Source organism: Gopherus evgoodei, unplaced genomic scaffold (assembly GCF_007399415.2).
Source record: "Gopherus evgoodei ecotype Sinaloan lineage unplaced genomic scaffold, rGopEvg1_v1.p scaffold_36_arrow_ctg1, whole genome shotgun sequence".
NCBI classification, from domain to species: Eukaryota; Metazoa; Chordata; order Testudines; family Testudinidae; genus Gopherus; species Gopherus evgoodei.
This window is the reverse complement of record NW_022060038.1, coordinates 2,618,941-2,643,109: the sequence shown is the minus strand read 5'-3', so window position 1 is coordinate 2,643,109 and position 24,169 is coordinate 2,618,941. Positions and strand designations below refer to the sequence as shown.

General features: G+C 47.9%; 1 protein-coding gene and 2 pseudogenes across 1 annotated transcript; 2 read left to right on the top strand and 1 right to left on the bottom strand.

Annotated features, from left to right (window-relative positions):
* The first annotated feature begins 5,194 nt into the window (after positions 1 to 5,194).
* LOC115641979 (olfactory receptor 51G2-like) lies at positions 5,195 to 7,068 on the top strand. The gene is made up of 2 exons (XM_030545317.1): positions 5,195 to 5,250; positions 6,093 to 7,068. Exons 1-2 carry the CDS (start codon positions 5,195 to 5,197, stop codon positions 7,066 to 7,068), a joined length of 1,032 nt encoding a protein of 343 aa, XP_030401177.1.
* Positions 7,069 to 16,892: 9,824 nt separating this feature from the next.
* LOC115641936 lies at positions 16,893 to 17,827 on the bottom strand (annotated as a pseudogene).
* A 2,203-nt stretch (positions 17,828 to 20,030) lies between these two features.
* LOC115642003 lies at positions 20,031 to 20,966 on the top strand (annotated as a pseudogene).
* The last annotated feature ends 3,203 nt before the right edge of the window (positions 20,967 to 24,169 follow it).

Genomic DNA, 24,169 nt, shown 5'->3' with positions numbered 1-24,169 from the left:
GATTTAGACTGAGCAACACTGGAGCCTTGACAATGGCTTGTTTCAGATGCGATACTGCTTCCGTGTGTTGCTCAGTCCATTGCCATTGGACACTTTAACTGTTGGTACAAGGGACCTGCAATGGAAGCAAAATTGGGAACGAAATCTCTGTGGTACCCAGTCAAACCCAAGAAGGATCTTAAAGCCATTGGGTTCTAAGGTACAGACAACATTCGGATTATGTCGACCTTATGCTGCACTGGGGTTCTACCCCATTTTGTTAAAGTGAGACCTAAGAAAGTGACACATTTGACTGTGAGCTGTGCCTTCAGGTCTGCTTCCTTTGGGACCTGTAGCATCTTGTCAAGCCTTTCCAAATGCTCCTACTTGGTACAGATTGCGGGACAAAGTCATCAACATATTGGAACAAAACTGTTTAGAAAATGGCGACAGTGCCCACCTCATTTGCATGTGAAATAATGTAGGAGAATTTTTATAGCCCTAGGGTAAATGAGTCCAGGAATATTGGACCCCTGAAAACTAAATACAAAATGGTGCTGGGAAATGCGGATGAATAGTAAAATCCCAAATCTATTATAGATGTCATGAATATGTATGTATATGTCATCAATACGTACAAACATACCAGCCTATTGAGTAAATGTACCCTAACATTTTTGTGAGTGAGGAGAATAAATTTGGACATAGGAGGGCTCAAGCACCCATGGCCTATAAGAAGCACTGAGCCTTCTTGCAAAGAGAGCTTGTTTTTCCAAGCTTCTGGGGTTCTGAGTTCCAGAGCTTGTTTTCTAAGCTCCATGCTTCTTCGGTCTTAGTTTCTTAATCTATTAGTCTGTTCGTTTTAATTTTAAGTTTTAATTCAGTTAGTTAAATTAAACTCTTAAGATAGCTTCAATAGCTCTTAGCTTTAGCTTCTCCTAAACTCTGCCCCTCCCACTCAAGAAGTGAGGAACCTGGGCCTGAACTCCTGGCATGCTGAGGTGAGCCTGGCCCTTTGTCTCTTACCACCAGATTAGCAAGGAAGGGTGTGAGCATATTATGCAAAAGCTTTATAGTGCATAATGTTATATGTTCCTTTAGATAATAGTGCTACATTTGTAATTCTAATTATTTTGCCATTCAGTTACTATATAAATACTATTCTATTTAGCTCAATAAAAGTCTTCCAGGCTATATTTGTCTCACTGTCAAATATCACAGGGGGAGGGATAGCTCAGTGGTTGGAGCATTGACCTGCTAAACCAAGGGTTGTGATTTCAAGCCTTGAGGGGGCCGTTTAGGGATGTAGCACAAAAAAAAATAGTTGGGGATTGGTCCTGCTTTGACTTCCTGAGATCCCTTCCAAGCCTGATATTCATGATTCATATGAACAGTGATTACAAGCCTGGATTCCAGGAACAGAGCCTACAGCAGTCCCCTGTGCTTTGGTCTTCTGCAGTTTGCCATTGGCCAAGACAGGGTTAAAGCTGGTGCACACTGAGCCAATCAGCTGAGGTTCCCTGATGGCCAAGTGGCCCCAAAGGAAGTGTGCAAACATGCTTCATAAACACAGTCACCTTCCCTGTCTGAACAGACACTGCCAGTGGCCTGTGCTACCTCTCTGATGGCTCCTTGCCCTTTAGGGTGAAGACCTCCGGTGTCATCAGCTCCTCATCTAGCAGGAATTGGGAACGTTAGAAGATTTCACTGTCTTTAAAATGTGAAGTGAAGGGTAAAAGCTACAAGCTGTTTCCATTTGCAGATGTTCTGTGCAGCGGCAGAGGACTCAGCTGGGGTGACTCAGTGATGGGGCTGGAGGGCAGACAGCACTGGTTGGCTTGGGAACCCCTCCCCTACATCCGCCCATGCTCCACGGTGGGTTGTTCAAGCTACACAGAAATCTGACATAAAAAGCAAGCTCGGAGTGTTAGAACCCTGATGCCCTGAGTCAGGATTTCTCCAGGGGTCCCATTTCTAAAAGTGCCATGTGCTCTGGCTCCAATCCTGCCAGGGGCTGAGTGAGAGAAGACCCCATGAAATATCAGTGACTAGTTCTCAAATTGTGTCAAGTTTATTTGCTTCTGGAAATTCAATCAGAAAATGCATTTTCAAAGGTTTTCTTCTCTGGCTTGATTGTGAAGGCAGGAATTCAGACCTGCCTTGCTTCATGGTAATAGGTGAGATAGGGCACATTGCTGTTTCCTGACTGGATGAGGGCTCTTGCACTACTGCCCTGTAGATACCTCTAAGAGTTATATGGCTACCGGTATCGCTGCTCCCACCCTGTTCTCTGAGCATCAGATGTCAGGCCTCATACCCTTCCCTCTCAATCCTCACACCCTCATCCTGGGCCCTGGGCTACCCGATACTTACCCAGCAGTCTAAGTGGGTTCGGCACCTGGGAGTCTGTGAGTAGTGGTGAGATGAGTGACCAGCCAGCCTTCTTAAATCAAAATACTGTTTAATCTGAACAGCAGGAAGAAAGTGTTACATGGGAGAATAAGAGGGTTTTCAAACAACAGTCAGTACACGTCTCCAACCGCAAACCCTCCCACTCTGACAGGGACCCAGACAGTCCGAGGGCCTTCAGATTTCCCCAGCATCGTCTGTGCCTGTCAGTCTGAAGAGCTTCTCAGCAACAGCTGCCCCAGCTCTGGACAGACTCCCAGCGCTGGTAAAACAAGCTGTGTAATGTGGCTGGAGCCCAGAAATAGGCTCTTCTCAGCTTGTAGCTCCGGTGTCGTCTCTCAATCTCCCTGAGGTGCTGACTCAGAGATGGTTTTCTTGAGCTGTAGTTTCCTTTGCTGCTTTTTTTCTAGCAGCCTGCTATTAAACTAGGAAGAGCCATAGTAGAGCCATAATATAATCATCCCAATAGTTAACTCAATGCAGCTCTTCAGCAAATATCGCAAGAACCAGGTTTAACATGCACGTTGATTATGGCAGCTCAGTTCCGTGTCTGTCCCGATCCCAGGTGCTATGGATTTTATGAATACAGGACAGACACTGTAAGAGAGACAGAGAGCAATAGCCTACTTTCATGTGGGAAATGACGTTCCATTTCCATGAATGCTCCTGCATTTGACTTTGAAATCCGCTTCCTGCAAACCCTCATCATGCCTGAATAACAGTTGCTGGGGTCACTATGTACTAAAGAGTCAGAGCTCAGGGAATGAGTATTTTCTATGCTGATCCCAATGTCTGTTATCACTCCGGATACAAGCTACAGACTGTGTGACACTCTGCACCTAGGGGGAACACCCAGCACCCCCATGTTAATCCTTGTAAAATGATTGTGTGGTATCCAGTGCAAAGTTTGTCATGTCGGGTGTCTTTGGAAGGCTCATGATGCACTTAGCATGGTTGTTATAGTGATGCTATAGTAATTGTTACAGTGACGTTATAGTAAGGTTACAGGTTATAATTTCATGTATATAGTTATGAGGCTTAAAATGTGTCCTCATGGCTTAAAATAAGCCTAGACAAAAACTCTCCAAGAGCAGAGGGGCAGTTCACACCTCATCAATGTGTGTATGGAACAAAGCCAGTCAGCCTCACAGGAACAATGGACACTGGCCTAGGCAGCAACAAAAGAATCTGTTGGACTCTCAAGGGAGTCACCTCCCTTCCTTTGGTCAATTTGGGATGGCGATGAGGTAACGCTCACCTGACTCTGAAGCAGGGGGGCAAAGCCAAGAGGGCAGAAAGGACATGACAAAAGGGAGAGACTTTGCCAGGCTCTCGCTCTCTCTCTCTCTTCCAACTCTATTTACAGACACCATCACCAAGCAACTGAAGTGCTGACCAAAGGGGAGAGCCTGGCTGGAGGGCAGCCAGCCAGCCTGTGGTAAGAAGCATCTAAGTTTGTAGGGACATTGAAAGTGTTAAGATCAGCTTAGAATGTGTTGTGCTTTTATTTCATCTGACCAAATCTGACTTGTTATGCTCTGACTTACAATCACTTAAAATTTATCTTTGTGCTTAATAAATCTGTTTGTTTATTCTACCTGAAGCAGTGTGTTTGGTTTGAAGTGTGTCAGAGACTCCCTTGGGGATAACAAGCCTGGTACATATCAATTTCTTTGTTAAATTGATTAACTTATATAAGCTTGCAGTGTCCAGCAGGCATAACTGGACGCTGCAAGACCGAGGTTCCTAGAGTTGTGTCTAGGAGAGGAGATATTGGCTAGTGTCATTCGTTGCAAGTAGCTGGGAGCAACTATCATGTCAGTGGCTGTGTGTGAACAGCCCGGGAGTGGGAGGTTCTCACAGCAGTGCAGGGTAAGGCTGGCTCCCAGGCAAGGATTGGAGTGACCTAGCAGATCACCAGTCCAGATAACACCAGAGGGGAACGTTACAAACTGACAAAACCGAACCTGAGGAGACACAGTCAGATATTAACCCAGGGACAGAGGAGCTACTTGATTTTTGTTTGTTGACAAACGACTGAATGAGGAGTGAGACGCTGCAATCTTTTCAGGTTGTGAAGAAATCCAGATGACAGGAGCTGCATTTTAAGTCCCATTGTAACCTGAGAAATCATCTCTGAAAGGAGATCAGAGGGAAAGAATGGGTTCATATGTGTGTGCTAAAGTATAGATGTGTAAATGTTATGCCAAAACTTTTAACTGCAATACAAATATTACAGATCAAACTTGCATTGCATGCCTGTATACTGAAAGCCAGCAGCAGAGTTTTTGGAATTGCTACAGGAAGGAGCAGTGGTAACTTTACTGCTTAATGGCTTTCGCTTTAGAAAGTATTTCAGAAATGCTCCACATACTTTTTGCAATGGGTTTGTGCTGTTAACTCTTTGTTCAGTGAACAGTTGTATGATACTGTCTCCTGGTAACTGACCAGAAGCTGTTTGTAACATTTACAATTCAGCGTCATGAACACAGTCCCTCTGCTATACCTGTACGAGGCTTTGCAAAAAGTCCTGGGAGAACAGATCCACTGGTTTGTGTTTTAGCAAAGAGTCAAGCTGAAGTGCAGGAAAGGTAAGAGTGGTTGTATAGAATGGACACCCACCACCTGTTACATGAGAACAGCTGAAGTAACTTGCACACTCAACTGGATATTAGTGTTTTCACTGTTCACTCATTTGTGATGTCATCCTCTCCCCCATCCAGCTGAAGTAACTGTCTGTGATAGGCTGTAACTTCCCAGATATTTACAGACCCTTGCATGGAGAGAGGATGCAGGTCCTACGAAGATGAAGAGAATGCTGTGTGATGATCAAACTCTCTGGATTCAGTCAACCCTGGCCAGGTAAAGCACTACAGCTTCACTTGGAGGGATTCTTGGTGACAGAGTGTATCACCAGGAACAGTTGTAAGGGAAAGTTAATAGAGCCTGCCTCTGATCAAAATTGAACATGGAAATCTGGAGTGATGCAGTAGAAATCAATGTTATTGAATTCTAAACCTGGTCTTAAGAATTTATCCCATGTGCTGCAATGAGGTAATGACATAAGTTGGACTCTCAGCAGTGGAGAAAATAAATAATTATATATAATGAGGCAATGAAACAAGTTTATAAATCACTTTGATGCATTTGCCATGTGTTTACACTGGGAAATATTCCGAAGTGGAGGCCTGGAAAGAGTGTTGGTTTTTTTTAGTGGGAACGTCATAATTGTAAAATCAAACTGTGCTCAAGTAGGCTGCAGAACTCCCAGCCATAATATATCAATGACGCCAAGAGCTTAGCAGGATTCAAAGAGTGACTGGATGTGTTTATATGAGAGACCAGAAAATCCAAATATAGTAGTGAGAATTTTTTTTAAACTCATGAAAAGGCCCTAACCTTCCTGATTTACACCCCCAAAATGTCTAGTTAGTGGCTGTCATGGAGATATTTTCCCTGGGAGCAGGTTATCTCACAGCTGTCTATTTCAGGGCTTCTTCCAACCTTCTTCTGCAGCATCTGGACCTGGCCACTGAATTCTGGGCTAGATGGACTGCAGGTCTGATCCAGTCTGGCAGTGGTGTAAATCCAAGACTATGTTTTTGCTGATCTTCCTTGAACTCTTGGGAATCTCTAGACTTGCACTCAGAGCAGAATGATGTCTCGTTAAATATCATCTAGTCTCCTGTTCATTTTCCTTTCAGGAAGAGAAGTTCAAAACTCCTCGGACCAGCCCAGTACATTATGTCAGCTGTCAATGACACCAAATTCACACCTGCTGTGTTCCTTCTCACTGGGATATCTGGGCAGGGAGATGTCCATCTCTGGATGTCTGTCCCCTTCTGTTTAATGTATGTTATTTCGATAGTAGGAAATTCAGTCATTCTGTTTATTACAAAAACAGATCCAAGCCTCCATGAGCCCATGTACATTTTCCTTTCCATGTTGGCCATCTCAGACCTTGGCTTATCGATATCCACCATACCAACAATGCTGGGCATATTCTTGTTTAATTTTAGGGAGATCAGCTTCAATGCCTGTTTTGCCCAGCTGTTCTTCATCCACTCTCTTCAATGCATTAAATCCTCCGTGCTCTTGTTGATGGCCTTTGACCGCTTCATCGCAATCTGTAACCCCCTGAGATATGCTTCTATCTTAACCCTGCCAAGAATAGCCAAGATGGGACTGGTGTGCGTGTTAAGAGGGGTGGCCGTAATGCTCCCATTCACCATTCTCCTGAAACAGTTCCGATACTGTCAAGCCAATGTCCTCTCCCATTCCTATTGCCTGCACCAGGAGGTCATGAAGATGGCTTGTGCAGACATCACAGTCAACAATATCTTTGGCTTGTTTACCAAACTCGTAACAATGTGGTTGGACTTGCTGCTCATCTTCCTCTCTTATGTGATGATCCTGAAAACAGTGCTGAGCATCGCATCCTATGATCAATGCCTCAGGGCTTTGAACACCTGCATCTCCCATCTCTGTGCCATCCTGCTCTTCTACACACCAGATATCAGCTTGGTCGTGATGTACAGATTCTGGAATAGCTCTTCTCACTTGCTTCAGATTGCTCTGAGCTACATCTCCCTGCTGGTCCCGCCCCTGATGAACCCAGTTGTATACAGCATGAAAAGCAAACACCTTCGTGCGAGGATAATCAGGGTGTTTGCCAAGTGAAGAATCAGTTCATCACTCATCTCCAGCTACTGCCACCCTTTCCATCCTGGACCCTTCCAACTGAGACAACTCGACATTCTGATTACCACTCTATAGAGACAGGTTCAGATGGGGTCTAAAGCAGTAGTCTTCAAACTCTTTTTCTGGGGACCCAGTTGAAGAAAATTAGTGGTGCCTGTGACCCAATGGAACTAGGACTGAGGGGTTTGGGGAGAGCAAGGGGCTCAGGGATGGGGCAAAGGGTTGGTGTGCAGGGGTGAGGACTGCAGGGTGGGGTTGGGTATTAGGGGTTCAGAGTGTGGGAGGGGGGTCCGGCCTGGGGCAGTGGGTTGCAGTTCGGGAGAGGGTCACGGCTCTGGGTTAAGGGTGTATCTCTGGGTTGGGGCCAGGAATGAGGGGTTTGGGGTACAGGAAGGGGTTCCAGGTTTGGGGGAGGCTCAGGGCTGGGGCAGAGGGTTGGGGCGTGGTTTGGGGCATGGACTTACCTCTGGCAAATCCTGGTCAGCATTGCAGCTGGGATGCAGAGGCAGGCTTCACTGTGCCCCGGAAGTGGCCAGCAGGAGACACAGGTCGTGGATGGAAGTGCGCAAGCGGCTTCAGACGACTCTAACCCACCGGCACCGCCCCATCTCCCCCAGTTCCCATTGGCTGGTTCCTGGCCAATGGGAGTGCAGAGCCAGTGCTCAGGGCGGGGGCAGTGCATAGAGCCCCATGGCCCCCCGCTGAGAAGCAAGACCCACTGCTGGCCACTTCTGGGGTGCAGCGCGGTGTTGGAAAGGTAAGGACTAGCCTGACTTAGCTGGGCAGCACCACTGACGGGAGTTTTAATGTTCCAGTCGGCGGTGCTGACCAGAGCAAGGTGATCCAGTGACTTCCATGCCGCGACTCAGTACCGGGTCGCAACCCATGGTTTGAAAAACACTGGTCTAAGGCATGGAGCAATGGGTAAGGGGCTCCCCACCTGCTGGTGAGGGAGGACAGGACACTGGAGGAAGAAAACCAAGGCAGGCAGCAGCATTTACAAAGTGAGTTTGTTCATGGAGAGTGAGGGGACGGGTGAGATGTTGGCCCATAATTAGCTCTATCTCTGGCTGCTCCAGTCTCAGAATTCCTCTCGATACAGCCAATAAAGAGAAGGGATATGGATGTTGTTTCCCATTACACCTGGCCTGTCACTGACCCATCTCTGGTTAAACACCCACAGGCCATAAAAAAATCTGCAGTCACAGTCCTGGACCTTCGTGTGCTCTGGGTGCTGCATTAGGTGTGAACAGGAGCTATTCCAGGGGCATGGACACCCACTCTTCCCCTGCGCCCTCAGCCAGGTGCTTGTGACTGAATCGTGTCAGAGACATGATTATCACAGGAGCCCAGGAAAAACCATTCAGGAAACCTTCCCATCCCTGCTGATTGCTCTGCATACCACACACCTGTTCATCCCACTTCCCACCGAGGCAGGACATAACTGTGTGTGAATGAGGGTCTGACGCAGAAGAATCCTGGCAAAGGATTCAGGCCCAGATTACCTATCCCTACCCCTCACCTCCATTTGTGCTTCTCCAGCTGATTGGAAAGGGTGTAAACAGTCTGGACTTCCCAGTGGGGGCACGGCTAGCTCCTATCCCAGGCCAGCCCAGTCAATGTAGGGGGATCACCTTTTCAATAGGTAAAAGTGGGACACATAGGAGCCCCGTTCCTCTATGACCCTGCCCATCCCTTGTCTTCCCCCTTGAAGCCCCACCCTCTGCTCCACCTGTTCCCTCTCTTCCCCGCCCTCTGCCCCATCTCTTCCCCCAAGACTGCACCCCCTGCTTCTCCTCATTACCCAAGGCTCCACCCCCTCTCCAGGCCTGAAGCCAGAGACAGGCCATGGGAAGAGCTGCCCAGGGAGCCAGAGCCACTATGTGGATTCCCAGACCTTCCTCATGCCCTGGAAAAGGGAATGGGGGGGGCATGAGAAGCCCTCAGCCTGTGTTCCCACCCCCCAAGATGTTCAGCTCAGGGAAGATGGAAAATCCGGGGCTCCGCACAGCAGCCTCGGCTCCCTGGGCAGCTCTCACCACTGCCTGGCTCTAGCCTGGCCGCGTATCAGACCCTCATGGGAAGTGGAGGAGCAGGGGGCAGGGCCTATGGGAAGGGATAGGGGAGTTCACGGGGCCTCAGGGGAAAAGGAGGAGCAGGTGGTGCAGCAAAGCTGAAACAATGCTAACCACAGCAAGCAGGGAGATGGGGTCTCCTGAGTAAAGGAGGAGAATGGTGCTGGAGGGATGAAGAGCCTGTGTTTTGAAGACTGAATTAATGTGATCCCCACAAAGGGGCTCTTGTTTTAAGTATCCCAGGCTGAGAGTAAGTCACTGCAAAGACCTTAGAGGGAAGGGCAGGGAGCCTGCAGGGCTACCTCAGACCCCAGGGGGGTACTCTGGGGTAGCCCCCATCTGCAGGGACTCGGGCAGAGTGGGCTGTGCTCTTGGAAGCTGTCATCATAAGCTGCAGGTCAGCCCAGCCCCCAGGCTGCTCTAGGCTCCACTGAAGCATGGGGAGAACAGGCCAGTGAATCAAACCCCTGTAACTGGCTCCTTGCCATCCGCACTCTCTGCAGCACGGGGGGAGCTCTGCTGGCACAGCAGAGAATCCAGCTGGACCTGTCACCACTCAGATGGCTGGAAGGCTGGTCCTGCGATCTGGGCACTGCTCTGAGACTCAGGATTTAATTCCCAGGACCATGGGGAAGCCATTTCCTGTCTCTGAGCTTCTGCACAAGTGTATAATAGCCCTGCCCTGCCTCACAGGGGTGGCAGGAGAATAAATAAAATTCCAGGTGCTCAGATACTCGGTGACCCTAAGATTAGGTCTATGTCAGGGTTCCAAAGAAAAACACACCTGCCATGTGTCTTACCACAGCCTCCTGACAGCTGCTTCTGGGCAGCCCTGTGACTCCAGCGCAGTGGTGTCTGTGGCAGATGTGGGGGTGCTCGGAGGTCACAGTGAGGGATGGGTAGTGGATTTCTGAGGGGAGTCTTGGAGCATCATGGGGATGATAGAAGTTTCAGCACAATCACCAGACCGGTGTTTGCAAGACATTGAGGCTGAATGGGTCTAACTGCCAAACAATGGATCAATGGCCACGTGGGCCTCATCTTAGATGGTCTGGCTGGGAGAAAGCAGTCTGAGGGCAAAAGTCAGCTTCACACCTTGGCCTGTAACATGGACACGGCTGAGCACTATGGTGACTGGGTCCAGACTCACAAAGGTTTCAGAACAGGCTGCTTCCACGAGAAAGGGGCAAAGAGATGGGAAGATGCTTTCAGAGACACAAGGAAACTAGGCTGGGTCCCAAGAGTTCCTTGGCTTCCCAAAAGAATGTCAGTTGGGCCATTTCTGTTCCTGTTTCCAAAACAAAGCCTGTCTAACTTAGCTTATAGTGAGACATGGAATAGACGAATGTAGGTGTGTGACAGCTGCCTGGTATTTCAAAACCATTTTCTCTAATGCTTTGTGCTATTTGCTAATAGACATCTTTGTCTTAAGTAGGCTGGGGGTGACTGTATACTAATGGTCACAAGCGCCCAAAAGGAAGAGACTGAGGTGTCCAGTCGGACCTTCATGGTGATAAGCATATAAGAACGGCCATACGGGGTCAGACCAAAGGTCCATCCAGCCCAGGATCCTGTCTTTCAACAGTAGCTAGTGCCGGGTGCCCCAGAAGGAAGGAACAGAAAAGGGAATCATCAAGTGATCCATCCCCTGTCACTCATTCTCAGCTTCTGACAAACACAGGCTAGAGAAACCATTCCTTCCCATCCTGCCTAATAGCCATTGATCGACCTATCCTCCATGAATTTATCAAGTTATTTTTGAACCCTGTTATGGTCTTGGCCTTCACAACGTCCTCTGGCAAGGAGTTCCACAGGTTGACTGCCCGTTGTGTGAAGAAATACTTCCTTTTAGTTGTTTTAAACCTGCTGCCTATTAAGGTAGGGACCACAATCACAGTTTTGCTCTTATTCCAATGGATTGTTGGCTCATTCATTCAAGAAATAAAAAAATCAAGTGAAAAAGAAAAAAGCCGAAAATGATTCAGTCGAAGCTCCACTTCTGCATATATCAATAGATGTATTTATATGGCAGAGGGAGGGTAAACCTGTACAGACACAAAGAAGGGAGGCATGATCAAAAGCTTAGAGAACCACTCTCTAGTCTGACTTCCTGTATAGCACAGGCTGCAGATTTTCACCCAGTTACCCCCGTATTGAGCCCAATGACTTGTGTTTGACCCACGCAAAACTTGTCTTCCGCTAAAGTGTGTCTTCCTTGTTGTCATCTAGTCTTGGTTTGGAGGTAGCAGGTGAATCCACCATCTCCTTTGGGAGTTTGTTCCACTGGTTAAGCACGCTCGCTCATGTGCCTCATCTCCAAATGTAATTTGTCTGGCTTCTGTTTCCAGCCACTGGTTCTTGTTACATCTTTCTCTGTTAGATTTAAGAGCCCATTAGTAGCTGGCATTTCGTTCCTGTGAAAGTGATTGTCCACTGTCATCAAGTTGGGTCTCAGTCTTCTCTCCTTCTACTCACCGTGTGCCAGTTTATGCAGCCAATGATGAGCTGGAAACAAAAGAGGAGAAGGACCTGCGTGTATTAGTCAGTTCCAGGTTGACTGTGAACAGTGGTCATCAACTGGTCGAACGAGATCTCCGGCAGCAGTGCAGTGTGGCTACCACTAAAGCTACCTGGCCCCCACACTGCTCCTGGAAGCTGCCACTGCAGCCCCATAGCCCCAGGGGTGGGGGAAGCAGGGGTCTCTGCGCATGCTGCTCCTGCCTGCAAGCACCACTCCCGCAGCTGCCATTAGCCGGGAGAACTAAGGGGCGGAGTGCTTGCAGAGAGGGGCAGCGCCTCCCCACCCATGGGCCTCAGGGACATGTTGGCCCATTCTGGGAGCAGTGTGAGGGCAGGATAGGCAGGGAGCCTGCTTTAGCCTCCTTCTGCCTGCTGCCAACCAGGAGCCACTGGAGATAAGCGATGACCGGTGGGAGGCTGCACCTCAAACCCCATTCCTGAGCCCTCTCCCAGAACCAGCACTCATACCCGCTCCTACACCCCAACACTCTGCTCCAGCCTAGAGTACTCTCCTGCACCCAAAATCCCTCCTAGAGTTTGTATCCCTCAACCCATCCTGCAACCCAATCCCCTTCCCCAGGCTCAGCCAAAGCCCCCTCTTACACTGTGAACCCCTTGGATTGTTCCAGGAGGGGAGGTCCCTTCCCTTCTCTCTAAGGAATGAAAAGGAGGACCCAAGAACCAGGACCCCCCCCAAATTATACACAGATCTCAGTGATCCACTGCTAGCTAGGCCCACCCACCCAGGCACAGAGGGACTAAATGAGTTCCCCAAGGCAACAGAAGTATGTACAAGAGCCTGGAACTGAACCCAGTTCTTCTGAGTCCCAGGATTGGGCCCCCCATCTGGCAAGGAGGGCTAGCATCCCTTGTTCCTAGATGTAACCTTTACACCGAACCGTATTAAAATACATATTGTTGAGGCGCGGAGGGACTAAGTGAGTTGCCCAAGGTCACAGAAGAAGTCTGTGGAAGAGCCTGGAACTGAAGCCAGTTATTCTGAGTCCCAGGCCAGCACTTTAACCACTGAACCATCCTTCCTCTCTGGGGCTAGTGACAGGTGGGAGTAGCTGGTGGCTCAGCATGCTGAGATTACCAGAAACTCAGGGAATTACACTCCTGTGACATCACTACACAGAACCCAAGAACAATTCCTTTCCCAAATGATAACACTGAGTCATGACTTCTCCTGAATCTATTCATGGAGAAATTGTCAGCTAGGGCACAGAGCAGGGTCATAGTGGACAAGAAACTCCACATCAGCTCCTGGTGTGATGCAAAATGGGCTAATGTGACCCATTAGGACATAGGCTCGGCAAGGACCTCCTGGATAAATGAGTCCACACCCCAGCTATGGCAGGCGACCCCAGTATACCATCCATTGCATGGACCTGTCAAGCTCCATCTTAAAACCAGTTGGGTTGTTTGCCCCTTACTGCTCCTGTTAGGAGGCTGTTCCAGAATCTCCCTCCTCGGATGTTCAGAAACCTTCTGTCCCAGAGCACAGGTCTAATGCTCTGGAACTGCTTTGTCTCAAGCCACCCCTGAGGGCACACTATCCAGGGCAAAAAGCCTCCTTGGCTATGGCCTTCCTTGATCTTGGTGCATTCAGTATCCCTGTTCACACCTTGCACGTCCCCTGGGCGGGTCCAGCTAGACAGGACCCTTTGGGAAGTCAGAGGGCTCTGCACCACAACTCCATCGTTAGCTATGACTCTCAGCCAGCAGGTAAAACAGGAGGTTTATTAGTTGACAGGAACACGGTGCAGAACAGAGCTTGTTAGCACAGAAATCAGTGACTTTCAGCCAAGTCCATTTTGGCAGGATCCTGGGCTGGGGCCCTCGTCTCTCTCCTTCCTCAGTCCCTCATCGCAGACTCCAAGCTCCCAGTAAGCTGATTTCCCACACACCCGTTGCTCCCCTCTTCTTTGTGTGCTTCCCGGGCCAGGTGTCCTGGTCATCTCCCCGACTTGGGTCTCAGGTTATGAAGGGCATTTACCATATGCAGAGGGAGCAGTGTCTCCTGGCCCCTAGAGTCTCAGCAAAAGGCACATATCCTTATTTTTAATCGCCAAGGCAGTGGTGCAATACACAGGGAAACTGAAGCACACATACTATTCATGCAAAACAGTAAGATTCATATATCAGAGGGGTCGCCGTGTTAGTCTGGATCTGTAAAAGCAGCATAGAGTCCTGTGGCACTGTGATACAGCATGGCCAGAGGGCAGCAGGAGAGGGTTAGAAGGGAGCCTTATTCCCTGTAAGGGGAAGAAAGTTTGCTATAGATTAACTAGAGCACCTGACGCCAATTAGAGCACCTGCAGTCAGTCACGTGATAAAAACCCATGCCTCAATCAGACAGTGTGGGAGTAGGAGCAGAAAGGATTGGTGTTGGAGCAGAGAACAGTTTGGAGGAGTTGGAGCAGAAAGAATTGGTGTTGAAGCAGAGGACAGTTTGGAGAAGTGCTGTGGTGGGCTAAGAAGTCTTAGGCCCTAGGTAAGGGGCATCTGGCTTGTGCAGGGGGAGGGCAAGAAGCCCCCACAAGCTGAAGGGGAAGGAACCGTCAGTTCAAGTGGTTCGCCACTATCCTCAGGGCCCCTGGGCTGGGACCTGGAGTAGAGGGCGGGCCCAGGTCCCTCCCTCTCCACTTCCCTCCTCTAGGACACTCGTGGGGCAATTGATATTCCAATTTAGGGGCAAGAAATGGTGTCCTGAACTCCCCCAAAGAAGAGAAAGCGCGAGACCCATCATAATAGTGTAGACAATTTGCCACAGGCAACTTATAGACTAACAGACGTATTGGAGCATGAGCTTTCATGGGTGAATACCCACTTCGTCAGATGCATTCACCCACGAAAGCTCATGCTCCAATATGTCCGTTAGTCTATAAGGTGCCACAGGACTCTTTGTCTCTTTTTACAGATCCAGACTAACACGGCGACCCCTCTGATACTTGGGTACTAATAGGATCTTTAAACTATCTGGGCAAGTGTGATGAACTGGGAATGTTCTTAATGTTTTCTCTGAATACTGTGGCGGGGTCCTCAGTTCCTGGCCAACCCTCTGTCACCTAGTAATTAAGGCCAGGCCCTTCCACCCCTGCAAGTTGATAGCTAAAGGTGCTGGAGACAAAAAGATCAGGTCACCTCCTGGCCTGGGAAAAGAACTGAGCAGAGGAGGAGGGGCTGGAGGGGTTTTCAGTCTGGAGCTGGCTGGGGATGAGGAGTGAAGTGCAGACATGGGGATCTGGCTCACTGCCCCCCAGAATGGACCCGGCCAAGGGGTCCCATTCGCTGTACCTACAAGCTCTGTTTTAGACCCTGTTCCTGTCATCGAATAAACCTCTGTTTTACTGGCTGGCTGAGAGTCACGTCTGACTGCAAAGTGGGGGTGCAGGATCCTGTGGCTTCCCCAAACTCACAAGGAAGGTGGTGGATTCTCCTAATACCTCCAAACCAGGACTGGATGCCTTCCTGGAAGATCCCCTTTAGAAGAACACAAGTTTTGTGTTAGTCATACTCAAGTCATTGGGCTCAACATAGGGGTAAGTGGGTGAAATTCTGCAGCCTGTGTACCGGATATGAGACTAAATCAGTGGATCTCAAACTTATTTGATTACGCCCCCCTTTGTGTCTGTAAGAGTTTATGCCCCCCTCAGCTCCCACACAAACACATATACTGGGGGTTGGGGACATGGGCTGGGGGCTGCTCTCGGGCCCCCTCCTGCCCACGGCAGGTGAAACATCCGTGCTCCCCAGACAGTTCTTACCATGGCCTGGCTCAAGCTTCCGGCCTGTCCAGGGTCAGGGCCTTGGGAGAGAAGAAGGACCAGGGAGTGAGGCCTCAGGGGGAAAGGAGGGGCATGGAGGGTGCCACAGAGTGGGGCAGGGCTCCTGCATGTGTCTTGCTTTTGCCTTTTGAAAAGTTGGTCAGCCTACGTTGAATGGTGTGAGCTGGGATAGGAATTAGCAGTGCCTCTCTGGGGACCTGAGGTCATTCCCCCCCTTTTGCATTGCTGGGACAGCACAAACTAGGGGGAGAATCTGGGCGAGAGTCTCTTGCCAGGACTCCTGTGTGTCAGATCCTCTCTCACACACTCAGCTCTGCTCTGCTTTGGTGGGGGGTGGGCTCAGCAGCTGTGTTGAGTTCAGAGCCATCAATGGGGGAGGGGCTGACGGATTGGCTTCTCCTGAGGCTCCTGCATTATCAGGTCTCTGACACGACTCAGTCACAAGCACCTGGCTGAGGGCATAGCAGAAAGGTGGGTGTCCATGCACCTTGAATAGCCCCTGTCCACATTTGGTGCAGCTCCCATGGATCATGCAACACCCTGAGCGCCCAGGAAAGGCCAGAACTGCCCCTGCAGAACAGGTCTGCAGTTTTTTTTTTCATGGTCTGTGGACGTTTAACCAGAGATGGGACAGTGACAGGTACTGTGGGAAAAAACATCCACATCCCTTCTCTTAGTGACTGTATTCACAGGTTTCCTGGCTTTAAGACAAAGCTTGATAAGTATATGGAGGGGATGTTATGATAGGATTGTTAATTTGGGCAATTGATCTTGGATTACCACCAGATAGGTCTGCTCAATGATCTGCGGGGAGATGTTGGATGGCATGGGAACTGAGTTACTGCAGAGAATTCCTTCTTGGGTGCTGGCTGGTGACTCTTGCCCACATGCTCAGGGTTTAGCTGATCGCCATATTTGGGGTCGGGAAGGAATTTTCCTCCAGGGCGGATTGGCAGGGGCCCTGGAGGTTTTTCGCCTTCCCCTGCAGCGTGGGGCACGGGTCGCTTGCTGGTGGTTTCTCTGCAGCTTGAGGTCTTCAAACCAATTTTGAAGATTTCAATAACTCGATCCTGGGATAGGGGTTGTTATAAAATTGGATGGGTGGGGTTCTGTGGCCTGCCTTGTGCAGGAGGTCAGACTAGATGATCAGATTGGTCCCTTCTGACCTATGAGTCTATGAGTCTATGAGTTGGAGGAGCCACCGATATGGCTGTTTGTGCACCAACATCCCACTGGTCCCCTGGATCTCTGCAAACACAGTCACTTTGTAAATGCTGCTGCCTGCCTTGGTCTCCTTCCCCCAGTGCACTGTCCTCCCTCACCAACCCCTCTCCCATTCCTCCAGGCCTTAGACCCTGTCTGAACTTCTCTGTAGAGAGTGGAGATAGAAGCTGGAGATGGGTGATGAATTGACCCTTCACTTGATGAACACCTTGATTATCCTCGTGCGAAGGTGTTTGCTTTGCATGCTGTACACGATTGGGTTCATCAGGGGCAGGACCAGCATGTAGACATAGCCCAGGAGAATCTGAAGCAAGGGAGAAAAACTCTTCCCAAATCTGTGTATCAGAGAAAGGCCAATCACTGGCATGTAGAAGACCAGGATGGCACAGACATGGGAGATGCAGGTGCTCAGGGCTCTGAGGCACTTCGCGTGGGATGTGATGCTAAGCACTGTTGTGAGGATCATGACATAAGATAGCAGGATGAGCAGTGAGTCCAACCCCACCATGAAAACTATTATGAACAAGCCATAGATACTGTTGACTGTGATGTCTGAACAAGCCATCATCATGACCAACTGGTGCAGGCAGTAGGAATGGGAGAGGATATTGGCTTGACATTATTGGAACCATTTCAGGAGAAAGGGAGTGGGAATGCTAAGGCCACCCCTCTTAGCAGAAGTACCAGTCCCATTTTAGCTATTCTAGGTGGAGTTAAGATGGAAGCATATCTCAGTGGGTTACAGATTACAATGAAGCGGTCAAAGGCCATCGACAGGAGCACAGAGGATTCAATGAATGAAAGAGAATGGATGAAGAACAGCTGAACAAAACATGAATCTAGGCTGATTTCCCTAGAGTTAAACAAGTATTTACCCAGTATCGTCGGCATGGTGGCTATCGATAAGCCAAGGTATGTGATAGCCAACTTGGAAAGGAAAATGTACATGGGCTCATGGAGGTTTGGATCTGTTTTTATAATGAAAAGAATGACTGAATTTCCTACTATCGAAATAACATACATTAAACAGAAGACAATAGAGATCCAGAGATGAACGTCTTCCTGCCCAAATATCCCAGTGAGAAGGAACACAGCAGGTGTGAATTTGGTGTCATTGACAGCTGACATGATGTACTGGGTAGATCTGAGGAGTTTTGAACTTTTCTTTCTGAAAGGAGAAAGAACAGGAGACTAGATGATAATTAATGAGACATCATTCTGCTCTCAGTGCAAGTCTAGAGATTCCCAGGAGCTCAAGGAAAATCAGCAAAACAGAATCTTGGATTTACATCACAGATAGGAAGATAGGCATTGCTAGAAGGACCTATAGTCCATCCAGCCCAGTATCGAGTGGCCAGTACCAGATATTTCAGAGGAATGTGGAAATAGCCATGCAATAGGCAGCTCTGCAATAAATTGCTCCCAGGGAAAGTTTCCTCCTTACACCCACTGGTGAGACATGTTTTGTGGTGTACATGAGGAAGGTCTATAGCAGTTCCAAAACTTTTTAAAAGAATCCTCACTAATGTAATTGGATTTTCTGGTTACCCATATAAACATCTAGTCCCTCTTTGAATCCTGCGAAACTCCTGGGTGGGCCCTGATATCTTGTGCCTGGGAATTCCACAGCCTGCTCGAGCACTGTGTGAGTTTACAATTACGAGCTTCCAATCGACACCCTTTCTGGCCCTCCATGTCTGAATGTGACCCATTGTATCATGACATGAGAAGTGCATGGTGAAAGCAGTCATTATATTTATGTGTCCTGCATTGAAGCTATTTATCAAGGTGTTTCATTCCCTCATTATGTGTGTGTGTGTGTGTGTGTATATCTATATCTATATCTATCATTGTGTGTGTGTGTGTGTGTGTGTGTGTGTGTGTGTGTGTGTGTGTGTGTGTGTGTGTGTGTGTGTAATATTCTCCACTCCTGCATCCAAATTGTGCCACTTTCTCTTTCCAGCACATGGGATAAATTCTCAGGGCCAGGTTCTGAATTCAGTAACTGTGACTTCAACGGTGTCACTCCAGATTTACTGTGTAAATTTGATCAGAATCAGGCTCTATTAACCTTCCCTTACCCAATGCTCATGGTGATACACTCTAACACCCAAGAATACCTCCAAGAGAAGCTGAAGTGCTTTGCCTGGCCTGCAATGACTGAATCCAGAGCATTCAATCATCCCACAGGCTTCTCTTCCTCCTCACAGGACCTGCATCTTCCCCATTCCAAGGTCTTGTACATATGTGGCAAGTTACAAGCTAACGCAGACAGTTACTTCAGTTAGGCAGGGGAGGGGTTGGTGTCACAAGTGGGTGAATAATGGAAACACTAGGTTTTCATTAATATTCAGCTGAATGTGCAAGTGACTTCAGCCATGCTCATGTAAGATGTCATGTGAGTAAATTACATACAACCACTATAACACTTCCCTTTCCTGCACCTCAGCTCTACTCTTTGCTGAAAAAGAGTCCAGTGGTTCTGTTCTCTCAGGACTTTTTGGAAAGTCTTGCACAGCTATTGCAGAGGGCTTAAACCCCTCCTTCCTACACCATTGTCTCATCCTCGCATTGAGACCCTGCAGTTCTGCCTGTCCACCTGGTTCTGCGGGATGAACGGGAATCATTTCAGAGAATGAAATCCAGGACCTTCAGGGTAGCAATCTCTAATCTAGCATTCAATCCCTCTGCAATACCTGTGCAAGAGTTTCCAAAATGTCATGAGACTACAGAACCACTGGTCTGTGTTTCAGCAAAGAGTAGAACTGAGGTGCAGGAAAGGGGAGGGTAATAGTGGTTGCATGTAACTTATGCACGTCACCTTTTACATGGGCATGGTTGAAGTAAGTAGGACACTCAGATAGATATTAGTGCAAACCTAGTGTTTGCACTATTCGCCCATTTGTGAAGCCTCTCCCATCCAGCTGAAGTAATAGTCTGTTAGTTTGTAACTTGCCAGATATTTACAGACCCTTGCATGGGTAGAGGATGCAGGTCCTGTGAGAATGAAGAGAAGCCTGTAGGATGATTGAACTCTCTAGATTCAGTCAACGTTGGTCTGGCAAAGCATTTCACCTTCTCTTGGAGGGATTCTTGAGGAATAGAGGGCATCACCAGGAGCATTTCGTAAGGAAATGTTAATAGAGCCTGGTTCTGTTCGAATTTACACATGTAAATCTGGAGTGACACAGTTGAACTCACTGTTATTAAAGTCAGAACCTGACCCTGAGAATTTATCCAGTGTACTGCAGAAAGGCAGTGGCATCTAGTATCCTCTTGTTTTTCCTTTCAGGAGGAAAGGTTCAAATCTACTCGGACTTCTCAGTACATTATGTCAGCTGTCAATGACACTAAATTCAGCTCTGCAGTGTTCCTTCTCACTGGGATACATGGGCAGGAAGACATGCATCTCTGGTTCAATATCCCCTTAGGCTTAATGTATGTTTTTTCGATAGTAGGAAATTCAGTCATTCTGTTCATTATAAAAACAGATCCAAGTCTTCATAAGCCCATGCACATTTTCCTTTCCATGTTAGCCATCGCGGACCTTGGCTTATCGATAGTCACCATACCAACAACACTGGTTATATTCTTGTTTAACTCTAGGGAGATCAGCTTCGATGCCTGTTTTGACCAGCTGTTCTTCATCCACTCGCTTCAATGCATTGAATCCTCCACACTCTTGTTGATGGCCTTTGACCATTTCATCGCGATCGCTAACCCACTGAGATATGCTTCCATCTTAAACCTGCAGAGAATAGCCAAGATGGGACTCGTGTTTGTGCTAAGAGGGGTTGCCGTAATATTCCCACTGCCCTTTCTCCTGAAACATTTCTAATAATGTCAAGCCAATGTCCTCTCCCATTCCTACTGCCTGCACCAAGAGGTCATGAAGATGGCTTGTTCGGATATCAGAGTCAACAGCATCTATGGCTTGTTTGTCACAATCTCCACAGTGTTGCTGGACTCGCTGCTCATCCTCCTATCTTATGTGATGATTCTGAAAACAGTGCTGAGCATCGCATCCTATGCAGAGTTTGTCAGGGCACTGAGCACCTGTGTCTCCCACCTCTGTGCTGTCCTCATCTTCTACATATCAGGAATTGGCTTGTCTGTAGTACAGAGATTCGGGAATAGCTCTTCTCCCTTGGTTCAGATTCTCATGGGCTATGTCTACCTGCTGGTTCCGCCCATGATGAACCCAATTGTGTACAGTTTGAGAAGCAAACACCTTCGTGCAAGGATAATCAGGGCATTCAGAAAGTGAAGGGTCAGTTCATCAACTGGCTCTAGTGCTGGTGAAAGAAAAGAAAAAAAAGTTCTCTTGATCCCAAAGGACCAATCCCCAGACCCATGTCAATATACAAAAAAGATCTCACCCACAAATCACGCTGTTGCCAATCCTTTAGAATCTAAAATCTAAAGGTTTATTCATAAAAGGAAAAAAGATAGAGCTGAGAGCTCAAATTGGTTAAATGGAATCAGTTTCATACAGTAATTGCAAAGTTCTTAGTTCAGGCTTGTAGCAGTGATGGAACAAACTACAGGTTAAAATCAAGTGCCTGGAGTACCTTCGCAGCTGGGATGGGTCTTTCAGTCCTTGATTCATAGCTTCAGTGTTGCAAAGTTCCTCCAGAGGTAAGAAGCAGGACTGAAGATAAGATGGAGATGAGGCTTCAGCCTTTTATAGGCTTTTCCAGGTGTAAGAACACCTCTCTGTTCTTACTGTGGAAAATTACAGCAAAATGGAGCCTGCAGTCACATGGGCAAGTCCTTGCATACTTTGCTGAGTCACAAGGTGTATCTGCCTTCTCTCAATGGGTCAATTGTGTAACTGATGGTCCTTAATGGGCCATCAAGCAGGCTAGGCAGAGCTGACACCAACTTATCTGGGATGTCTCCCAGAAGCACAGCATAAGCTTGAAATACAGACAGTATAGAGCCAGTATAACTCCATAACTTCAACTATACAAATGATACACACCTATAGACAGGATAATCATAACCAGCAAACCATAACCTCTCCATAGAGCGCTTGTTGTGTATTTGGTTGTCATGGTTTTTGTTCCTATGGCAACTGAGTTAGATTATTAGGGGATAGCCCAGCCAGCTTCGGCCGGTTAGGGGAGCTCTGTGTCTGTAAATAAATGGTAGTTTTGTTAGCTGTCTGCTGTCTGGCCTCAAGTGATTTCTTCCTAAACCGGCTGTCCCCGAGGATATAACAAGTGGCGACGAGGGTGGGATTCCGGTGCTGCTCCAGTAACAGAAGGAAGTAGAAGTCAAGGTAAAGAACAAACCAAAAAACTGCTTGTTTGCACTGACTGTGAAAGTGAAACTAAAAATCATGGCTACTCCGACCGGGCCACTGGAACCTATTGATGAGAATACAGAGCAGTGGCAGGTGTATACTGAGTGTTTTGAGCTTTTTGTTATTGCAAATGACATTATATAAGCGAAGAAGGTGCCAATATTCTTAAGCATTGTAGGGGCTAAAACCTACTCCCTGCTACGCAGCTTACTACACCCTGGTAAGCCTGAGACTAAATCTTACAGTGACATCGTGGAAATCCTGGGCTCTCATTTTTCCCCAAAACCCCACTGGTAATTGCTGAAAGATATCGGTTCCATAAAAGAGACCAAAAAGAAGATGAAATAGTTGTATAATTTGTAGCAATTTTAAAAAAGCTAGCAGAACACTGTGAATTTAAAGAGATGTTAAATGATGCCCTGCAGGACAAGTTAGTGTGTGGCCTGTGCAGTGAAGCTATACGGAAGCACCTACTGACAGAGGCTCAGCTTACATTACAGAAGGCTGTTGATATTGCTGTCTCCATGGAACTGGCTACAAGGGAGGCGAAATACATCGGTGCATCACTTAGGGTGCAAAAAGTGTCACAAGAACCTACCCACAAAACTGTGCAGAGTCAAGAATGTTACCGCTGTGGTAAGCCGGGTCACCAGGCATCAGAATGCTGGTGTAAGGACTGGGTGTGTTGACACTGTGGCAAAAAAGGACACATTGAGTGTGCCTGTAAACAAAAGAAAAAGAGGCCTGTGGTCTGGCCGACAAAAAGAGGAACCCTGCATACCCTAGAGCAGACCTAGGATGATCAAGGTGACACCTCATCGCAAGAGGAAGTGTCACTGCATGTTTTGTCTTTGGCAGTGGGCTCACATGAATACTGGGTAACCCCGTTGTTGGATGGCAAACCTATACGAATGGAACTGGACACAGGTGCAGCCGTCTCGCTGGTCTCCGAGACTGTGTATAAAGAAAAGCTACAGCATCTTCCGCTTAAGGCAACAAAAACTGTTCTGAAGACGTATATGGGAGAAGCTGTGCCCATGTTGGGCACTATTGATGTCAAGGTGGAGCTGAATGGACAAGCTGCTAAATTGCCACTGTTTGTGGTGAAAGGTAACTACCCAGCCTTAATGGGTAGGTCTTGGCTTGGGAAGATTCAGCTGAACCGGGCAGAAGTGCGCCGGATGACTAAAGAAGAAACTAGTCTAACCCCTATACTAAGGAAACATGCTGCTGTTTTTGGAGATGATTTGGGAAGTATGAAGGGAATCACTGTGACATTGAACATTAAACCTGACAGTACACCAAAATATCTGAAAGCCCGAACTGTGCCATATGCCATCAGGCCAAAAGTTGAAGCAGACCTGGAATGCCTGGTCACCAATGGAGTCCTAATACCAGTTATCCATAGCTCATGGACCACTCCTATCGTTCCAACAGTGAAAAAATATAACTCTTTCCGGATTTGCAGTGATTTTAAAGTCACTGTCAACCCAGTGTTGTGTGCAGAGCAAAACCTGCTTCCCTGCTTCGATGACCTCTTCGCAGGTCTGGCTGGGGGACAAAAGTTCAGTAAGATTGATCTGAGTCAAGCATATTTACAGATGCACGTCGATGAAAAGTCCCAAGAGCTGTTGACTATTGTTACTCATAAGGGGCTTTATCGATACTGTTGCCTACCCTTCGGAATAATGTCTGCTCCTGCCCTGTTCCAGAGGGCTATGGACCAGATCTTGTGTGGCTTGTCAGGAGTTCAGTGCTATCTGGATGATATCCTGGTTACTGGAAGGAATGAAGAGGATCACTTAAATAATTTAGAGGCTACCCTACAAAGACTGGAAGAGTATGGCCTACGAGTTCGCAAAGACAAATGCGAATTCTTCCAGCCCTCTGTTGAATATTTGGGACACATCATTGATGCTGCGGGTCTTCATAAGGCCCCTGCAAAAGTTAAAGCTATTGTGGAGGCTCCCCAACCTTGACATGTAAGCCAGCTGCGCTCGTTTCTAGGACTACTGAACTATTATGGAAAGTTCATCTCACAGTTAGCCAAACTGCTAAAACCACTTCATGAGCTCCTGGGGCAGAACAAGGCCTGGAAGTGGACTGAAGCCTGTGATGTTACATTTAACAAAGCTAAGGATGCACTGCTAAATTCTGAAGTT